The sequence below is a fragment of the Macaca fascicularis genome, chromosome 1, assembly GCF_037993035.2.
Source record: "Macaca fascicularis isolate 582-1 chromosome 1, T2T-MFA8v1.1".
NCBI lineage: Eukaryota > Metazoa > Chordata > Mammalia > Primates > Cercopithecidae > Macaca > Macaca fascicularis.
In genome coordinates, this window is record NC_088375.1 from 226,851,312 (window position 1) to 226,872,437 (window position 21,126).

The 21,126-nt window shown below is 43.5% G+C and overlaps 1 protein-coding gene and 1 long non-coding RNA gene across 2 annotated transcripts; one reads left to right on the forward strand and one right to left on the reverse strand.

Moving 5' to 3' along the window:
• Positions 1-508: 508 nt before the first annotated feature.
• Positions 509-15,063, forward strand: ERRFI1 (ERBB receptor feedback inhibitor 1). Its single transcript, XM_005544879.3, has 4 exons — positions 509-660; positions 11,104-11,301; positions 11,412-11,488; positions 12,389-15,063. The coding sequence occupies exons 2-4, from the start codon at positions 11,177-11,179 to the stop codon at positions 13,573-13,575; spliced, it is 1,389 nt and encodes a 462-aa protein (XP_005544936.1). The 5' UTR covers positions 509-660; positions 11,104-11,176; the 3' UTR covers positions 13,576-15,063.
• LOC141408899 (uncharacterized) lies at positions 8,754-20,851 on the reverse strand. The gene is made up of 2 exons (XR_012426471.1): positions 20,577-20,851; positions 8,754-10,538 (listed from the first exon to the last, which is right to left on the reverse strand). It is a non-coding gene; the product is annotated as an uncharacterized lncRNA (long non-coding RNA).
• Between the last annotated feature and the right edge of the window lie 275 nt (positions 20,852-21,126).

Below are 21,126 nucleotides of genomic sequence, written 5' to 3' on the forward strand. Positions count from 1 at the left end.
AAGCGTCCCTCACTGTCCCTCCCACGCCGCAGGCCCAGTCGAGAGAGGCTCCCTTCTCCCCCTCCAGGGCTTCCTCGGCCCACACGGCCAGCGGCGGCCCGCGGAGAGGGAAAAACGCACAATCTTGCCCGGACCCTGAATGTATGGGAAATCCCGCGCGAGGCTCGATGTGCCCTCACTTCGGGCAGGAACGGCGTCCGAGGCCCAGGTGGCGGCGGGCTTCTGAGGAAAGCTCGGCGTTGAGAGGTTCCCGGGAGTGCCGCACGGCTCGGGCAGAGGAGCGGAGCTGCGGCCGCGGTCAACCCGGAGACGCCGCCCCGGACACAAAGCCGCCTCCCGGCAGCGCCGCGCTACGCCACGGTGGGCCCCGCGCAAACGCCTCGGCCGCGGCATCGCCCCTTTAAGCGGCGCGCGCCCTGATTGGCTGCGGGAGGAGGCGGGGTTGGCCGCGGCGACCTCACGGCCAGGGGCCTATGCTATATATAGAGGCGGCGGCGGCAGCCGCGGCGACGGCGGCCCATTGCGAGGCAGTTCGCTAGCGGGAGCGCGAGCCAGTGAGAGGCGCCTGCGCGATGTCCGGGCCCCTGAGCCCGCGGCGCTGAGCCAGCCGGGACGGACATGCGCGGGAGGGCGCCGCGGGGCAGCCGCCGCTCCTCCGGGGTAAGGGGCCTGGCGCACTGAGGGGGTGGGGAGGGCCACGCAGCGCTCGGTTCCCTCAGGGGCCCCCGCGCCGGGTGCTGGGATCCAGGCGGCTCCCCGACGCGAGGGCGGGGGCGTGGAGGGCGCGGGGAGGGTCGCCGCGACGCGGAGTCTCTGGGACGGAGGGAGGGGCCGGCCGGTCGCTCGCGGGCTTCTCCTCATTGAGGTGTGGAGGGCGGGACCCTCCCCGGCGGCGCAGCCCGGGCCTGGGGACGCCGCGAGGTGCCGGCGCCCGCCTTCTTCTCCACGCCGGCCGTGGTCGCCGCGCGGCCCCTCGGCTGGCCGGGGCCATGCACCCGAGCGCCCGGGACACGTCCCCGCACGCCGGGACCGCTGGAGCGGACGGGGCTTCGGGAGCGGCGAGCTTGAGAGTCCTAGTCCCGCCGCCTGCGCTTGCGGGGTGGCCCGGCGGGGATGAGCGTCTTCGGCGCTAGGGGCTTGTTTGATTTTTTTTTTTTTTTTTTTTTCGTTGTAAAAATCGGGGTTGCGTTGTCTTGTTGACACCGTGTGCCCGTAAATCCTGTCTTGAAAGCTGGGGTGGGAGGCTCGGTGATTGCTTGCGGTGGTTGGTACCGGTTCTCTTTGGCGGTCAGCCCCGGTCCCTCTGCCTCGTCTCCCAGCGACGATGGTAATGCCGAAATCAGTATTTAAAAATTCGTCTAAGCTGTTCTGAACTCTTCCTTCTCTCCTAGAAACGTGATTCTTTGCTCTGAATGTCTTAAGTACCGCTTTGAATGGAATGGGACTGCAGAATTAATGTGTTCAAGATGCGAATGCTTATTGGGAATTTGTGTATTTATATGTACATCATAGCCCTGTACAAATTAGATGACTCCTTAACCGTGAATGGTGCTGTATTGGTGCTTGCTACGTCTTTATTAGGATTTCATCATTGCTTGAAAGAAACCAGTCTCTTACCTGATAAAAATATGAATAGATTGTTAGTCATAAACTTAAGTCAGAATGGAGGCTGTAGCTTTAAAAGAGATGTGTTGGTGACTTGAGGTACACCTGCAACACAGGTAGGGCAAGACTGGTTTCTAGGCAACTGTCAGGGGTGAAGAGAGGTGAGGTTAAAATGCCGTTTTTTTCCCGTCCAGAACAAATGTTCAACCTTTTATAAATGTGTAAGAATGCAATGGGTACGCATTTGTTGAGACTGAACACCCAAGTTCACTGTACCTATTTTTTTAACTGCATTTCTTTTCTTACGTTTCTGTAATTACAATATACAGTTTTAAGTGAAATTTTATTTGAACAGAAACCAAAGACAGGCTAGGTCTCCGCAAATGACCAAATTTTGCAAAGACCAAAATAAAAGAAGCTGGTTTCTTGCTAACATGCTGGCTGTAATTGGTTACCAATATGTTATCAAGCAAGCTCTTTTCCAGATATTAGCAAGTTTGAAGAAAAATAACAGAGGATTTAGCATGGACTTCAGAAACTATTTGTCATTCCCTTCACTTCAAGCAGAGGTTTTTTTTCACCTGTGTGTTCCAGGTGACACTCGATAATAAGTGATAGAGGTCTTGGACTAACGATTTATAACCTGACAGATATATTAGATTGTAAACTCCTTAAGGGTAGGCACTCTGCCTTGTATAGCTTCTATCTTACGCAGCCTTGCACATAGTTGATGTTGATAAATCGTTGCATGAAAGCATGTTTTACCTTTTAAGGCTCAGCAGGACTGGACCAGTCATTGATAAGGGTTGGAAAGCAAATCTGTTTAACTTTTTTTTGATTGTTATGAAATGTCTGAATTATTCATACTTTTCACAGGTAAAACTGTTGTTTCAATCATCGGTTTTCCTATTTGCAGTTCACAATAAATCCTGGTCACTCTAAGATTCAATTATGCTTGAGTTTTTGTATGAAAGTACCTCTTGACTGCTGCTTCTCAAAAGTTGAACTAGATAATACTTCCTTTCTGCTGAAACTAATGGTAGCTTTTCAAAGCAATTTGCCTAAATTACAGGCACAATCTAACATGCTTGAAACTGACCTGATTGTCTGCATACCATCAGATTGCTTTAGAAAGGAGCAGAGGAGGGGAAAGGAGGTGCCAAGGGTAATTCCAGGAATTTGAATGGCATAGGCTCCCTCTACCAGAGAAACAACTCTGCTCTTAATCTAAATAAATTTGAATTGGTACCTCATCATCTGGATACATTTGGATACATTTAGCATCCTTGGCCGGTGTCTGGGTTTATAAAAGCTAATGAAGAACTCCCTTCATAAACGCAGTCCAGTTGTGGCATTCTGGCATTGTTCACACAGCATAAACATGTGCTTTGTAAAGGTAGATGAGGCGAATGAGTTTGAGGGTCCTAAATGTAAGTTACTAGTTTAACAATTAGTTTTAAGGTAGGGAAAAGTTAGGGATTCAGATTTCAGAAGGTGGCAGGGAGGATTCTGAGAATTGAAGTCTTTGTTGATACTGTAGTCCAATTCCTTACACCGTAAAATTGGGCGGTGTTACAGAAAGACCACTCTTCCAGGTCTCAATGAGTGTGTCTTTAAAATGTGGGGCTTTTGTCCAGGCTCAGTGGCTCATGCCTGTAATCTCAGCACTTTGGGAGGCCAAGGTGGGGCAGATGGCTTGAGCCCAGGAATATGAGACCAACCTGGGCAACATGGTGAAACCCTGTCACTACCAAAAAAAAAAAAAACACACACACACAAAAATTAGCTGGGTATGGTGGCTCATGTCTGTAGTCCCAGCTACTCAGGAGGCTGAGGTGGGAGGATTGCTTGAGCCTGGGAGGCAGAGGTTGCAGTAAGCCAAGGTCACATGACTGCACTACATCCTGGTGACAGAGTGAGACTCTGTCTTTAAAAGACAAAAAGAAACCAAAAAATGTGGGGCTTTGGCTACAGAAATGGAGCCCTTTTCAACCTGGAAACAATAGGAAGGTAAGGATTGGAGGACATTGTCCAAAAGCTCTTATTCAATACCCCAGATGTGAAATGGACTAATTACAGATTGTTTTTTAAACAACTATTCGCTCAGTAGAATTGTCTTCTGACTCTTATCAGGGCTGCCTCTTTTTCAGCCTTTAGATTTCCATTGTAAAAGTCACCTACTCAGAGAGGCCTTCCCAAACCACCTGTGTAAATATATGTTCCTATGCCGCCTCATCCTATTGCTGTACCTGCTTGTTTCCTTGGAAGGTACCTCCATCTAAAATTGTTTGCTTGCTTGTCTATTCTCTTCCTCCCTCATTAGATGGAAGGCTTCTTCAGGCAGCAACCATATCTCTTTCACCTCACATGGTATCTAATCCAGAATAAGCACTTGATAAATATTTGTGAAAAGAATTAATCCTTGCCCTCTAAGAATTTTTGAGCTGAATGAGCACTATGAGTTGAGTTTCTGTTCCTGCCTCTGCTGTTGACCAGCACTTAAGTCTTGAGCATTTAACTTAACAGTCTTTTGCTTCAGTTTCTCCATTTATAAACAAGAATGTCACAAGGAGAAATGAAGTTGTTGCCTAAAATGAAGATACTATAGAGCGGAGAGGTAGTGAAAGTGTGGGGAAAATGCTGGAATATAGGACAGAAGAGCCATGATAGCCTTTTTGCTTATAGCAAGATATTTAACCTCACTTTGTTTCTTCATCTGCAAAATGGAGATTATAATCCCTGCCTCTTCTTACAGGGATGTTGTGAGGATCAAGTGAGATAATGTGTAAGAAGGTGCTTTGTAACGTGTAGAGTGCTTTACAAATATAAGGTATTCTATTATTAAATTCTGGATTTTACAATACAGTGTGATTATAATGCCATCATTGGGATCCATGCTGTGAAAGTGTATTAAAAGGAGGCCCGTTGGGTATATGTAGTAACCCCTTATTACGAGTAAAAACAAGACTTGTGTTATATGAAATAACCGTGTCATAAAGAGTTCTATTATGGTGGGGCATCAGTGTATCATTAAAGATTGAGGGCTTCAAAATAATTGTTTGAAGTGGTAAAAGAATGTCAAACTGATGCCTTAACCCACCCTTTTTAGAGGATACATAGGCCAGATCTACAATTAATAACTTTTAATAGGAGAATTTGAGGGAGTTGAAGTAAAACAGGAACTTTCATAGGCTACAGGTTACCCAAGAAAAACTATTTATTACCAGTAAATCCAAAAAAAGGTATCTGTGCTACCCTTAAAAGTTGAGCATTATACTCAGTTGGATCCTATTTCGCCGGTTTAAAAAGCTGTAGGGACTGGAAGAGGCAGTGTGGTGTGTTGGTGAAGGGCCTGGACACTGAAGCCGGGCTGTCTGGTTGAAGTCCTGGCCCCATTGCTCACCAGGTTTGACCTTGAGCAAGTTCTTTAACTCTGTGCCTCAAGTAAGTGAGAGTAATAATAGTAGCCCACCTTACAGCATTGTAGAGGATTAAATAAGTTAATACACACAAAGCACTTAGAACCATGCTTGCCTGGCAGTTGTATGTCCAGTGAATGTTGTTATTAATGGTTTTATATTAATTGTAACAATCTGGAGTTACCATTGGATAACTTAAATGCTTGTTAAATAAATTTGAAGTTTTAAAGACTTGCGTCCCATCATTAGACCATTGTGCTCGTTGTCTTTAGATTAGAATTTGCTTTTATAATAAAAAATAATCTATTGTGTATATGTCAAAAAAATAATATTTTTCTCCCCTCTGTGTGTATATATAGTTACTGATTGTGCTACTCTGTAGGAAAAATACAAAAGACAAAAGAATATATTCCTGCTATTCTACTTTTCTGCTGTCACACTCAAATTGTGTAGGAGGCTGAAGGGGGTGGAAAGACTGGATTATGGTAGTTGAGGGAATGGGCTTTTTGTTAATTTAGCTTTTTTTAAAATACTTAGTTAGAAAGCATTCTGAATTATTGAATAAATTATGTCATTTATTTTTTATTTGACAGTTTGAAGATAAATTATTTTCTCTGTTGCCTCTTATTTCACCACCTACAAATGGTCCATTATGTTCTGGACATGTTTAAGAGCCTCTGAGGAATGGAGCTGCAAACACAGACACAAATGTTCATCTTTGCCACACTGAACTACATTTTAATATTTACTGAAGCCATCAAGCTTTTCTTGAATTCATGCAGGAGTATTTTAATTACATGAAAATATGACCTTATTTTGAAAGTCATCTATGTTTTTAATTTAAAGGCTATTACTCTTTACCATTTACCATGGTAGAGAGTACAACTAAGGAAGTTTTCTTAACTTGCCTCCCTCTTTCTTTTCCTACCCCTAAATCATAGGCTATTAAAATGAAATCTGGGGCGGGCGCGGTATCTCACGCCTGTAATCCCAGCACTTTGGGAGGCCAAGGCAGGCAGATCACCTGAGATCAGGAGTTTGAGACCAGCCTGACCAACATGGAGAAACCCTGTCTCTACTAAAAATACAAAAATTAGCCTGGTGTGTTGGCGCATGCCTGTAATCCCACCTACTTGAGAGGCTGAAGCAGGAGAATCACTTGAACCTGGGAGGCAGAGATTGTGGTGTGCACCACTGCACTCCAGCCTAGGTGACAAGAGCGAGACTCTGTCTAAAAAAAAAAAAAAAAATTGGTGGGTTTTTTTTTTTTTGTTAATTTCCTCACAGGTGATTATTTTAGACATTTTTAAAAATAAACATGCAGAGATTGGTCTATTTGGGGAGGATCTAAAATCATGGAGTTTGTCATATTCCTAAATCAGTTTCTTTTTATAAATTTTGCCTCTAAATGTAGTTACCTTATTATCTTCCCTGGTTATGGAAGTACTTAATGTAGGTGATTCTTAAATGGAACTGAAAAGACCATTTATCACCCTGAATAAACAGAAATCAGGTTCTAGAACCAGATTGAAAGGAGGAAATTACATCACACTTTTAAATAAGGAAGCACTGGGCAGAACTGGATGAGTTGTATGACAAAAATGTGCCCCTCCTCCTCCCATGGATGGCTTCTGAGATTTATTAATGAGATCTGGTGGCCAGGTAAGCAGATCTAGGTTACTGCCTTAAGGTAGCCTGCATTTCTTTCTTTTTCTTTCTTTTTTTTTTTTTTAAGCAATTTCAAAGAGACTATCCTCAAGCTAAAGGCATGTGATTTCACCTTAATGAAGAAAGTGCAGTGTGCTTTTGGTGTAACTTTTTTAGCAAAATGAAAGTGACCTTAAATTTAGCAGTAAAAACACAGTCTAGAAGGAATAGTGTTTTAAGAGAAGGCAAAACACTGTTTTCAGAAAGTACCCCCCTCGTTGCTTCAAGTAAATATACTGTAACAGAAACCAGTTTAGAAAGCTACATTGTTAACCACTGAAGCTTATAATTTTTTACTCAGTCTACAAACTATCTACTTTGAATTCTGGAAATGAATTTCATAAAAATTCCTTCCTGTTACATATCCTAAGCTTGTTACATTATTACTGGGCAGTGGCCTCACTCCAGCACGCATTAAGTTTATCCTTACTGAGCTCTTCACTGACACACAGTGTATGTGAATCTTTCATGTCATTACTTTCTAAAAATGAGATGGATATTTTCTCAGTATCCATTTAATAAATAATAGACATGAATGATGCCAAGATTTACCGGGGGAAATCATAAATCGGACATCAGTTCTGTCCTGGATGATTTGAAGAGTGGAATGGGAATTGGGGCCCAGCACAGAATAACCCAAGAACAGAGCGCCCCTGCTCTGGTGTTTCATGAAGGGAGAGGCTTCATGGAGAAGGGAGGGTAGAGTTGACCTTAAAGGATAAATTGAATTCTGACAGATTTGGGGAAAATAGAAATGAGCTTGAAAATATAAATTAGGTTTATATTGTAGAGGCCTTAAATGCCAGGCTGAGGAGGTTTTATTTAGGAGCCTTTGAAGGTTTTTTGAGCAGCAGCAAATCTTAGTTTGAGCTGTTGTTAAGGAATATTGACCTGGTACTGGTGTATAGAATAGGTTGCATATTTCCAGACCCCAGGAAGAATGATGCCTGTGAATGGAAGGGTAAGATTTGAGAAATCATGTAAAAGTAGTCTGTGGAACTTGGCAATTGAATGTACATGGCCTCAGGTTAAAAATGGTGCCTTGAGAAGTGTGATCCTCTTAGACCCTGAACTGGTTTGAGTGGGGAATGGAATATGAAGTGAAAGGAGGAGTTTGGTTTGTAGAGTCTGAGATGCCAGAGGGCCATTCAAGTGGAAAGATAATCACCAGACAAGAGGAAATGCAAAGCTGAAGCTTGAGCCAGGCTGGAGTCATTGATTCAGGAGCTGTCTATGAGTTGAAGCTATACAAGTGGATTAATAAAAGGATAACCTCAAGAAGCAAATGATTTTAGGGCTTCTTTTTTTGTTGAATTTTAAAAAGAATCAAGTTATGTTAACAGGAAAAGGTGGTTCATGTCTGAAATTTGGTATTTAACTGCATTTTAGACCCACTAAAAAAGCTAAAAATAGTTGATGAAGTTTGGAGAAGTCATGCCTAAGGTTATTCGGGTCCTCGTCTAAACCATGCTGCCTGGATTCACGTTCGCTTTCCTATTTTTGGATTCCATGACATAATTCCATCTTGTACTTTTTAGATACTGATTTTCCCACATAGGTACATTTTTGCAATTGTTTTCCTCTAATGAGTTGTAAGACAGATAAGATGTGAAAAATTGCAGCATTAAACGTCACTTGGGAAGAGTTTGTTTCTTTTTAGCTTGAGGTTGGTAAAATGGATTTATTTACTCCCCCTCCTTCCATTTGCACTGAATACTAGAAGGTTTTTAGAGAGAGAGAGTTTCAGGTGGTTTCATACTCTCGGTTTACAATCTGAGGAACATTTTTTTTAAAAGCTTGCTTCCAAACCTGTAGCACATTGCCCTTTTTGAGTCTACGGTTTGAAGTTATTTTCCAAAAGAAGAGAACATGGCAGTTATATTGCCCCCCTCGTCTCCCATGCTAGCAAGTAGGAAGTTCGGACAGTTTCATAACATGGCCCATTCACAATTCCCCATTGAAATTTAGAGGCAGGTCACCTTCTATGAATACACAAAGACACTATTGTGGTCAGAAGTGAGCTGGCTTAGTGAACACAATTCTTTTTATACTAAAAAAATTTTTTTCTTAAGAAAGCTAACAAGTAGGTGATGGAAACAATGAATAAAAAATAACTTTTTCTAGAACGTATAAATAATTTTAAGCGACCATTGAAATGTAAGTTTAGAATTCCAAGGCAATTTCTGCAGAGGCGATAGTTACACAATCATTCTGTTGAAAGCTAAGATGTAGATGGCATTAGGAGGCTGACACACAGTAATTACTAGTAGTACTTGTTGGCTTGCAGACAGGTGGGGGTTGGGCCTCCAGAATCCCCTGCAGCATTTTCCTGTAATCGGGATGAGCGATCTTCAAACGTGTGCTTTCAAACTACTTAAATACCATATTCTTCTTCCTATCTTGCCTTTCATTTTTATATTACCACAGATACTTTTCTCATAGTCTTGCCAGTGCTTGTAGAATGCTTAGAAAAAGCTTGATAAACCACTGGGCTAAGTACACAGAGGGAGAGGTTGGAATATTTTAAAATTGGTTTTTAAATTTTTTATAGCTTGATGGTAGATACACATTTGCTTCATTTAAGTAATCTGAAAAACCGATCCTCAAAAGACCTCTCAATAATTTAGAATTCTTAAATGACAGAATGTTTTATCATATATTTGAGAGACTGATTTAAAGAAAAATAATGCTTGACTATCTGAAATAATATTTTAACCCTATCATAAAATCTCTGCCAGATAGAACAGCTGACTGGAAGGGTAAAATACAGAGAGCCAGTCATTGGATCCCCTTCTCTACTTTGTTACTGAGACCTTGAACCTGTAGAGCATTACTCTCACTGTGTTCCTTTCTAATGGGAAAATAATAATGGATACTTGCAGAGTATTTTTTAAAGGTTTTTAGCTTTAAAAAACCCCTGTGCCTCACACAATGTGTATATTGAGTTGATACTGATTATGATAATTAGATGGTATTATACAATCATTCATTCAACAAACATTCACTTACTGAGCACCTACTACTGTTCCAGGTACTGATCGTTAAAAGGTGATTGAGACACAGCCTCTGTCCTGAGCTTACAGTCTAGTAGGAGGTGACAGATTTGTAAATAATAGATTTGAAGTTACTGAGCAAAAAAAAAAAAAAAAAACCTGTGTACCTCTCCCCCACAGCAAATGTGTCACAGTCATCTTCAGTCCTTTGCACAGTGCCCAGCACACAGCTGTGCAGATACTGTTTGCACTAATCCCTTACTAATATTTAGTAAGAGAATGAGATTGTGTTAAAGAGTGTACATGTACATGCCCCAAAAGGGGTCAGTGTTATACAGATAATTGACAGATAATATCCTGGTGCCTAAGGAAAAAAACCTAAACTTACCGTAAGTAAACTTGGCTATCTGAAGACAGCAGAGATTGATGCTGACTAACACTTACATAACGAATAATAAAAAAGGAAAATGAAAAGGGGGCTGTAGGGACTCCAGACCTGTAACATCTGACAAGGGGGATTGGGGGTCCTAAAGCTGAGAAACTAATTTAAGAAAAATGTACTTAGCCTTTGTTATCCATGCCTTGCAGCTAAGCAAGATGTGAGTTACTGAGTATTTCACAAAGGAGAATGTAAAGAATGTACCTTTAAGTTTGTCTTTAAAAGGGAGGGAGGAAGCTGTCCCAGGCTTTTACTGAAGCTCGTAATCTTGCAGAACTTGATTTTTACAGGATAATGGAAATTAGTATCTTCATATATTACTGTTTGTTCCTTGAATAAGTAGTAACTGGAGAATTTGTCTTCCCATGGCCAACCCTGAAATACAAAATCCAAATAAATGCTAGACCCTGGGGTGGTCAGGTGCCAATACTGTAGAAACTCTTACTTAGTTTCAGCATTGGGTTTTAGTGAGTATTCGTTCTGTGGCATAAAATACAATTACTTTTTTAGCTTGGGAAAAATAAGCGGGATTCACTGGTGCTTCATGCCCAGTGCAGCCGTAACTTAGAAGGCTGGTTTAATAGGTCAAGGGAGGGTCTGTGTGCATTGCCAAGTGAGTGTGATTTGTTGTGCAACTATCAGGCTCTGCAGTAGGAGGTCTGCTTTTGCTGGCAATAGATTATTTCTCATTTCACTAAAATATTTCATGTCTTTTGGATTAGCACTTACACAAAAAATCATTTTTAGCGTTTACATGTAAGTATCCTCATGAGACATAAGAATTAGTTCAGTAAGAATTAAGTGAAAGTCCACAACTAATTTTTTCTATTCAGCATCCCCCCCCCCCAAAATTCTGTCATAATATGCTTTGCTGTAATTTATCCTAATGGAGGTATTTCTGAATTGTTTTCTTTATTATCTCATCTCTTCTGCCCCCTAGGGAATGAAAGCTACTGGTTGATTTTAAAATGCCTGGGCCTCACAGGTTTGGAGATGTCCCAGAATAAGGCACAATGTCAATAGCAGGAGTTGCTGCTCAGGAGATCAGAGTCCCATTAAAAACTGGATTTCTACATAATGGCCGAGCCATGGGGAATATGAGGAAGACCTGCTGGAGCAGTCGCAGTGAGTTTAAAAAGTAAGTAGAGGATATAATGCTGCTGTAATCTGGATAAATAAGCGACACTAAAATGAGAGAGGCTTTGATTGCTCTTTGTTTATGACCAAGGTATCTTCCTCTCCTTTCAGCAACTTTTTAAATATTGACCCGATAACCATGGCCTACAGTCTGAACTCTTCTGCTCAGGAGCGCCTAATACCACTTGGTATGTATTCTGAAAATCTGATCACAGTAAGCATTTGAGAAGATCAGTCTGGATTCAGGTTAGCTTGTCCTCCAGCATTATTTTTTAAATGAGGAAACCTGAACTATTTCCAACAATAGCCTGACCCCTAGTGGCAACAGATTCAGAAGATAACTGTGTTTTTCTCAAGCTATTGTACTCCACTGCCTTCATTCTGAGTGACTGAGTCCTAAGTAGGACTGGTCGTGGACATGTGATCTTCCAAAATCAAGAATTAGTTCTCATTCCAGCTCTGATGCATACTTTACTTCATGAAACCTTAGGCAAGATCTCCTACCTTTCTTACTAATATTGAATGCATGTTTGACAGTAATAGATGAAAATAGTATAAATGTTCCTCAAAACTTAGAAAATAGTATTTTTAATGTGAATATTTTGTTCCTTGTATCTTTGTCAAGAGCTGTGTGTGAACTGAACACATTGCAAGCAAGTCCATTCACTCACGATATTATGATGTGCTAGCAATAAGGACTTTGTCTTATCTCATTGGTACCCTGCGTGCCTAGTATGGCCGCATGTCTTAAATGGCAAGGCTGGTGCAGTATGGTATTCATGTAAATTATATGCTGTTCATCTTCCGCGAATTTTGCACACGTCACAGAACTTGCCTGTGATGTGTGGGTGTGCACTGTGCACATGTCCAAGAGAGATAGAGGAGATAGTTTGTTCTTTGAACCACACCATATGCGTTAACAATCTTCTGCTCTCTAATTACACCTGTGGTTGTTGCATGGGTGTTCAGGGTGACAACAGCCACTCAGGAAGAAAGCTGGGGAAGCATAGGTCGCGGGGGTGCTCTCTCCCTCACACAGGTGGAGAGAGGATTGTTGATCTTTTACTAATATCTCTTGTTCATTCCAGGGCACACTTCCAAATCTGCTCCGATGAATGGCCACTGCTTTGCAGAAAATGGTCCGTCTCAAAAGTCCAGCTTGCCTCCTCTTCTTATTCCCCCAAGTGAAAACTTGGGACCACATGAAGAGGATCAAGTTGTATGTGGTTTTAAGAAACTCACAGTGAACGGGGTTTGTGCTTCCACTCCTCCACTGACACCCATAAAAAACTCCCCTTCCCTTTTCCCCTGTGCCCCTCTTTGTGAAAGGGGTTCTAGGCCTCTTCCACCGTTGCCAATCTCTGAAGCCCTCTCTCTGGATGACACAGACTGTGAGGTGGAATTCCTAACTAGCTCAGATACAGACTTCCTTTTAGAAGACTCTACACTTTCTGATTTCAAATATGATGTTCCTGGCAGGCGAAGCTTCCGTGGGTGTGGACAAATCAACTATGCATATTTTGATACCCCAGCTGTTTCTGCAGCAGATCTCAGCTATGTGTCTGACCAAAATGGAGGTGTCCCAGATCCAAATCCTCCTCCACCTCAGACCCACCGAAGATTAAGAAGGTCTCATTCGGGACCAGCTGGCTCCTTTAACAAGCCAGCCATAAGGATATCCAACTGTTGTATACACAGAGCTTCTCCTAACTCCGATGAAGACAAACCTGAGATTCCCCCCAGAGTTCCCATACCTCCTAGGCCGGTAAAGCCAGATTATAGAAGATGGTCAGCAGAAGTTACTTCAAGCACCTATAGTGATGAAGACAGGCCTCCCAAAGTACCGCCAAGAGAACCTTTGTCACCGAGTAACTCGCGCACACCGAGTCCCAAAAGCCTTCCGTCTTACCTCAATGGGGTCATGCCCCCAACACAGAGCTTTGCCCCTGATCCCAAGTATGTCAGCAGCAAAGCACTGCAAAGACAGAACAGCGAAGGATCTGCCAATAAGGTTCCTTGCATTCTGCCCATTATTGAAAATGGGAAGAAGGTTAGTTCAACCCATTATTACCTACTACCTGAACGACCACCATACCTGGACAAATATGAAAAATTTTTTAGGGAAGCGGAAGAAACAACTGCAAGCGCCCAAATCCAGCCATTACCTGCTGACTGCGGCATATCTTCAGCCACAGAAAAGCCAGACTCAAAAACAAAAGTGGATCTGGGTGGCCACGTGAAGCGTAAACATTTATCCTATGTGGTTTCTCCTTAGACCTTGGGGTCGTGGTTCAGCAGAGGTTATGTAGGAGCAAATGGTTCTCAATTTTCCAGTTTGATTGAAGTGCACAGAAAAATCCCTTAGATTGCAAAATAAAATAGTTGAACTCTCTGTCTTCATGCGGAAGGTTTAGAGCAGTTGTGAGATGCTGTTATGCTGAGAACCCCTGATTTTGTTAGTGTTGGAAAAAAGTCTTTCAAGTCTATAATTTAAAGATGTGATGGTGGGGAGGGGAGGATGGGGAAGCTTTTTATATATGCATACATTACATACCTATATATAAACTTGTGGTATAACCATAGACCATAGCTGCAGGTTAACCAATTAGTTACTATCTTAGAGTAATATATATTCAGAATAATAAACTCAAGCTGGAGAAATGAGTCCTGATAGACTGAAAATTGAGCAAATAAATGGAAGAAGATACAGTATTGTTTAGATCAGAATCATTTAAAAATATTTTTGTTTAGTAAGTTTGAAGATTTCTGGCTTTTAGGCCTTTTCTATTTTGTTTCATTTATTTTTGCAGGCAGTCTTTTCCATGGAGGGCAGAGTATCCATTCTTTACCATGGGTGTACCTACTTAGGTTAAAAATCATCCCAAGGCCTCATACTTCCAGGTTTCATGTTGTGTCTTGTTGAGGGAGGGAGAGCAGTTTACTTGGCAACCATATTGTCACCTGTACATGTAACACATCTTGAAAAATAAAACGATAATAGAACTAGTGACTAATTCTCCCTTACAGCTCCTGCTTGGTCCCACCCACTGAAGTAGCTCATCGCAGTGCGGGCCGTATTAGAGGCAGTGGGGTACGTTAGACTCAAATGGGATAGTATACTAGGTGCCAGTGTTAGGATGTCAGTTTTACAAAATAATGAAGCGATTAGCTATGTGATTGAGAGTTATTGTTTGGGGATGTGTGTTGTGGTTTTGCTTTTGTTTTTTTAGACTGTATTAATAAACAAATACAACACAAGCTGGTCTTGTGTTGCTGGTTCCTATTCAGTATTTCCTGGGGATTGTTTGCTTTTTAAGTAAAACACTTCTGACCCATAGCGCAGTATGTCTGAATTCCAGAGGTCACATCAGCATCTTTCTGCTTTGAAAACTCTCACAGCTGGCTGCTTCACTTAGATGCAGTGAGACACATAGTTTGTGTTCCGATTTTCACATCCTTCCATGTATTTATCTTGAAGAGATAAGCACAGAGGAGAAGGTGCTCACTAACAGAGGTACATTACTGCAATGTTCTCTTAACAGTTAAACAAGCTGTTTACAGTTTAAACTGCTGAATATTATTTGAGCTATTTAAAGCTTATTATATTTTAGTATGAACTAAATGAAGGTTAAAACGTGCTTAAGAAAAATGCACTGATTTCTGCATTATGTGTACAGTATTGGACAAAGGATTTTATTCATTTTGTTGCATTATTTTGAATATTGTCTTTTCATTTTAATAAAGTTATAATACTTATTTATGATACCATTAGTAATGTTTCTTGCCTAAACTCTATTTATAAAGTGTATGAAGCAATTTGACAGCATTATTATTTTTAAGCACAAGCTAAGATTCTTTGAAGTTTAATGTATTCTTGAAACTCTTATTCTTTAGAATGAAATATAATTTGTGCAATCTTTTTCACATATTATGAAAGTATACAGTGGAATTGAGCTGTTTGTTTTTACCTTTAACAACTGAAGGAGAACTGGATTCTGGGGTTACTATCAAAAACAATTACATTGGGGGGTGGGAGTCCACATCAAGGACAATGTGACAGAAGAAACCAGTTCTGATGTGTAGACTTGGTTTGACTCACTCTGATTTTTAGGACGAGGTCCCAGTCACTGTGGGCCCTTTGGCAGGCTTTGCTTCTTGCTTGCTTCAGGCCACCCAGAGAATCTGCGCCTGCCTTGGCCTGTCACAGAGATGGCAAGTCCACAGTGGACAAAGGGGCTCCTAGCAGCCTTTGGATGGAGGCAGGGGCTTGTGAGGGGGCTTAGTCCCATGTCACCTAGCCCTGTGCCTGGTTCTCTTCACTGTCCTCTGCAGGCTCCTTTATCCCCTGGGAGAGGATGGGAGCCCTCCACGACCTTCATCGGGCACCTGCACTGTCTTGCCACTCTCCAGAGTGAAGAGTGAGGGCTCAGATTATCTGGGTTGAAGTTCCAACTTCATCTCTTTCTAATTCTGTGTGAGGCAGATTATTTTAAATCCTTGTACCTCAGTTTTCTCATTGGTAAAATGGGCAGAGAGGTGGGAATTATTTTGTGACAACTGCATATAAACCATAGTATCTGGTACATAGTGAGGCCCCATATGTGAGAACTGTTTTTGCCATCTAAAAGGCTGGGTGTCATTTACGGCATTTTGCAGATGAAGAAGCAGGCTTGGGACATTCAGTCAACAGACATTTGTTAAATCCCAGCCCCATGCTGGATCCTGCGAAAACAAATCCCCTTACCTTATGGAATTTAAAGCAGATCATGTTAATTATGATTACATCTTACACTAAGTGCTAAATAAAAAGGTAATGAACAATGGGAGCAATGAGGACAGATAACAGGACCTGTGGGGTGTTAAGCTCTGAAGGGTTAGAATGGAAGCTGAGGGAGGGGAGTGAACAGGGAGGTGTGTGACCAGCGGAGGAAGCTGACAATGTGAAACACCCTGAAGCAGGAACGGCTGAGCTGCTTCCAGAAAGCGGCTGTCAGGAGGAGGAGGGGCCTGGAAAAGCGTAGTGGGTGCCACTGAAAGATCCTAAGCACCAGAGAAAGGTGATGTGATTTAAGAGGACAGTGGTGATTATGTGGAGGACAGATTGGAGAGAAGCAAAAGGAAACCGGAAGACTTAATGGACAGAGGCTACTGTAGTCCTGAACTGAGACAAGACTGCCTTGGGCAGTGGAAATGGAGAAAAACGATCAAAGATACCTGGGAGTAGTAGAAACAGCTAAGTTCCAGATCATGCAGGCCCATGTGCACTGCGCCCTTGCCAAAGAGGCAGTTCCCCAAGCGCAGAGACTCCTCTTCCTGTGCCCTGTCCTGACGCGCTGCCTGACCCAGAGGTGCAGTAAGTCCCTGCTGATTGGATGTCTGAATGCAGCACTTGCAGAACTTTATCTGCCTCTCAGACTTTTTGCCTCTCCCCTCCCCTCCACTACCTTTTCTTGGTCATATGGTCAAGAATATGTTTCATTAGTTCTGTTTGCTTTCCGTCTTACCTTTGTATTTTTACTTGTGTTTGCAAGCATGTACCTTTTCCCTGATTCTTCACAGCCCTGGCCAAGCAAATGTGCCTAGCCGCCATGCCAATGGCACCCTACCACCAGAACACAGCCCCTAGCACCTTCTGCCTGCCAACTTACTCCTCAACCAGCACACAAAGCAAGTTAATTCTAAAGAGTTCTCGTGGCATAGGTCAAGCCCGGCACTTCTGACACCCTTCTCTGTTGCTAAGTAAGGTACCAATCGGAAATCAGCTGCATGTTAGCTGCCACTTTATGCACTGTTGAGTTCTCAAAGATGGTTATGTCACAGAACAAAGTACTGGCCTAAAATCCAGGTTTCTGTCTTGACTTCTCACTTTTGTTTTGTTTTTTTTGAGAGAGTCTGGCTCTTGTCACCCCAGGCTCCAGGCTAGAGTGCAGTGGCACCAATCTTGGCTCACCGCAGCCTCTGCCTCCTGGGTTCAAGTGATTCTCCTGTCTCAGCCTCCTGGGTAGCTGGGATTATAGACAGGCGCCACTACACCCAGCTAATTTTGTACTTTTTTTTAGTAGAGATGGGGTTTCTCCATGTTGGTCGGGCTCGTCTCAAGCTCCCGACCTCAGGTGATCCTCCTGCCTCGGCCTCCCAAAGTGCTGGGATTACAGGCGTGAGCCACCACGCCTGGTTGACCTCCCACTTTCTATAGGAAGGATTCACTTCGCTTCCCTGAGCTTCAAGTTCCTTGTCAGTATATGTGAGGGCATGCCAGAGTGCACTGCAGTGCTATGCACACCTAAGAGACTGATTAGTAGGTACCATTTCGTGGCAGCAAACAGAAGTCAAGGATAAGGGGGCTCCTTACAAGTCAAATCAAAATTTGGGTAATAGTAAATGTTGTCAGTATTTTGCTTTTTTGTTTTGAGGCGGAGTCTTCCTTGTCACCCAGGCTGGAGTGCAGTGGCATGCTCTCAGCTCACTGCAACTTCCGCTTCCAGGGTTCAAGCGATTCTCCTGCCTCAACCTCCCGAACAGCTGGGATTATAGGCACCTGCCACCATGCCCGGCTAATTTTTGTATTTTTAGTAGAGAAGGGGTTTCACCATGTTGGCCAGGCTGGTCTCAAACTCCTGACCTCAGGTGATCCACCCACCTCGGCCTCCCAAAGTTCTGGGATTATAGGCATGGGGCACCGCGCCCAGCCAATTTTGTCAGTTCTTATGCTTCAACAGTCAAGTATGTGATGCCTATCCTCTTGTTTTTAATAAAGTCCAAAAACACACTAATGGAAGTTTAATACTGTTTGTTGCTTATCCATCTCTAGGTCTCAAGAGATGTCCTAACTATGCTGTGAAAAGTAAGAACTCTCTTTAAGAGGATGTTTCTTGGCTGGGCGTGGTGGCTCATGCCTGTAATCCCAGCCACTTGGGAGGCTGAGGCAGGAGAATCACTTAAACCTGGGAGGCAGAGGTTTGCAGTGAGCTGAGATTAAGTCATTGCACTCCAGCCTGGACAACAAGAGTGAAACTCCGTCTCAAAAAAAAAAAAAAAAAAGAAATTTTGGACTTCTGGCATTTTGTAAAAAGCTAATAAAACTCTAAAAATATGTCAGGCCGGGCATGGTGGCTCACGCCTGTAATCCCAGCACTTTGGGAGGCCGAGGCGGATGGATCACCTGAGGTTGGGAGTTCGAGACCAGCCTGACCAACATGGAGAAATCCCGTCTCTACTAAAAATACAAAATTAGCTGGGTGTGGTGGTACGAGCCTGTTAATCCCAGCTACTCAGGAGGCTGAGGTAGGAGAATCGCCTGAACCTGGGAGGCGGAGGTTGCAGTGAGCTGAGATCGCGCTATTGCACTCCAGCTTGGGCAACAAGAGCAAAACTCTGTCTCAAAAAATAAAAATACATATATATATATGTGTGTGTGTGTATATATATATATTAGGTAAACAATGCATTATGGCCATTGTCATTGAAAAGATAAAATTAAGACATGTTAACTTTGATCTGCTACTGTTTCCTGCAAGGTTAATTTGCATTTGCTCTAATAAAAACACTCCTTTGGCCGGGCGCAGTGGCTCACGCCTGTAATCCCAGCACTTTGGGAGGCTGAGACAGGCGGATCACGAGGTCAGGAGATCGAGACCATCCTGGCTAACACGGTGAAACCCCGTCTCTACTAAAAAATACAAAAAATTAGCCGGGCAAGGTGGCGGGTACCTGTAGTCCCAGCTACTCGGGAGGCTGAGGCAGGAGAATGGCGTAAACCCAGGAGGCGGGACTTGCAGTGAGCTGAGATCCGGCCACTGCACTCCAGCCTGGGCAACAGAGCGAGACTCCGTCTCAAAAAAAAAAAAAAAAAAACACTCCTTTACACTTTTAAGAATTCATGGCCAGGCGCGGTGGCTCATGCCTGTAATCCCAGCACTTTGGGAGGCTGAGGTGGGTGGATCACGAGATCAGGAGTTTGAGACCAGCCTGCCCAAGATGGTGAAACCTCGTCTCTACTAAAAATACAAAAATTAGCCGGGCACAGTGGTGGGCACCTGTAATCCCACCTACTCGGAGGCCGAGGCAGAAGAATCATTTGAATCCGTGAGGCGGAGCTTGCAGTGAGCCAGGATCGTGCCACTGCACTCTAGCCTGGGCGACAGAGCAAGACTCCGTCTCAAAAAAGAAAGAAAGAGAGAGAGAAAGAGAGAAAAGCTGTAATCTCAGGCTATCAGTTTAGTGTGCCTCTCTTCGGCCCATCACCTCTCACCCTGGGAATCCTGAAACCCACCAGGAACCACAAGCAAGTAAACCTGTAGCAAGCTCCCTAAAACAGCATCCAGGAAAACACATATATTTGTTTTTTTTTTCCCTGCTAAAAATGTTGTCTCACTCAGGGACCAGTCCTGAGGAATGTACGTGTTATCAGTTAACTTGACATTTTGCTCTGTTGTAGAAAGGCAGCGCCTTCATTCCTTGGACATAACTCTGGGTCCTCGTCAAATAAACACCCTAGTCATGCTTCATGCCTATTTCTTCATTTTACATTCATGAGGGTTTAGCCCAGTGCCTTCCCCTGAGACTGCATGACTTTTGTACACTCCCCTCTTGTGTAAGTCAGAGTGAATCGTGTCTTTCTGGCCCGAGCCCCAAACCTTCCTTGGGCTGAGCCTCAGGGCTGCCTGGGGTGCAACATGCAGGAAGCTGTGTTTTGTATGTTTTGAATTCCTGGCTGTCCTGATGTTCTTGGATGAACCAATGTCCTTGTACACAGTGTCTCTACTTAGTGATTGATAAAAGTTCTTGGCTGGGCAGAAGCCAGTTGACAGTTCCTGCAGTTGGGTGAGTCACGGGAACCTCCGCTCACCCGCTCCGGGCTGCAGAGGCAACTCCAGGCACACACAGCAGCTCAGACGCGTGATAAGACTTGTCTGCACACCACATCATCCCAGCCCAGGAGCCTCTAATTACACGTCTGGTGTTTGCAGGAGCCCAGGTGGCCTGTGCTTCCATGGGCCAAGAACTGTGAAGATCGCAGGGGCTGGGTTCTCACTGCCAGCGCAGAGGCCAGGGTGGGGGAGGCATCTCAAAGCCCCAGTGCGTCACTTCAATACCAATTATAATACCCGCGTTCTAAAGAAAACAAGTCCATTTAATCATGCGCTTCTTGTTTTCTAAAGCACTGCCACAATTTTATCTCCCCATAGACATTTCGAGCCCTTTTTTGTTTGTTTGTTTGTTTGTTTCTACATCTCACCTTTCCATTCACCCTTCACAGTACAGGCAGAAACCTACCGGGCACTGCGGGAGATTGAGTGTAGGAGAAAGCAGGATGACGACGGGCCTGAATGGTGGTGTGTTTTCCTCCACACAATGTGGCTTTGTCCTCCGACGTGTCTCACGTGATGGAATCTGGCTGATCTGACTTGCTTGCAGATGTCTGTAACAGCATTAGCAGCTTCCAATTGTCAGGAGTTCGCTGCTTGCCAGGCACGCTGTCGGGCACACTGAAATGTTGTGGGATGGCCTTGGGATCAGCCCTAGAACCATGAGACCTACTTTCACAGAATGGACACTCGTTCAGAGCAGAGCAAGGAAGTCACTGTCACCGAAACCAAAACTGCGCCTGGCCCAGGCCAGTCAGTGGCTGACGGCCGGAGCTGCTCTGTGGGACACTGAAATGCAACATTTGTTGATCCTGTCAGGAACATCATCCATGTGGGAGGTTTTTGAGGACAGCAGCCAAAAATCTGTTTTTGTTTTTGTTTTCACAGCTATATATATATATATATATATATATTTTTTTTTTTTTTTTTTTTCTTCCACGCTTAGTTGATGCTGAATC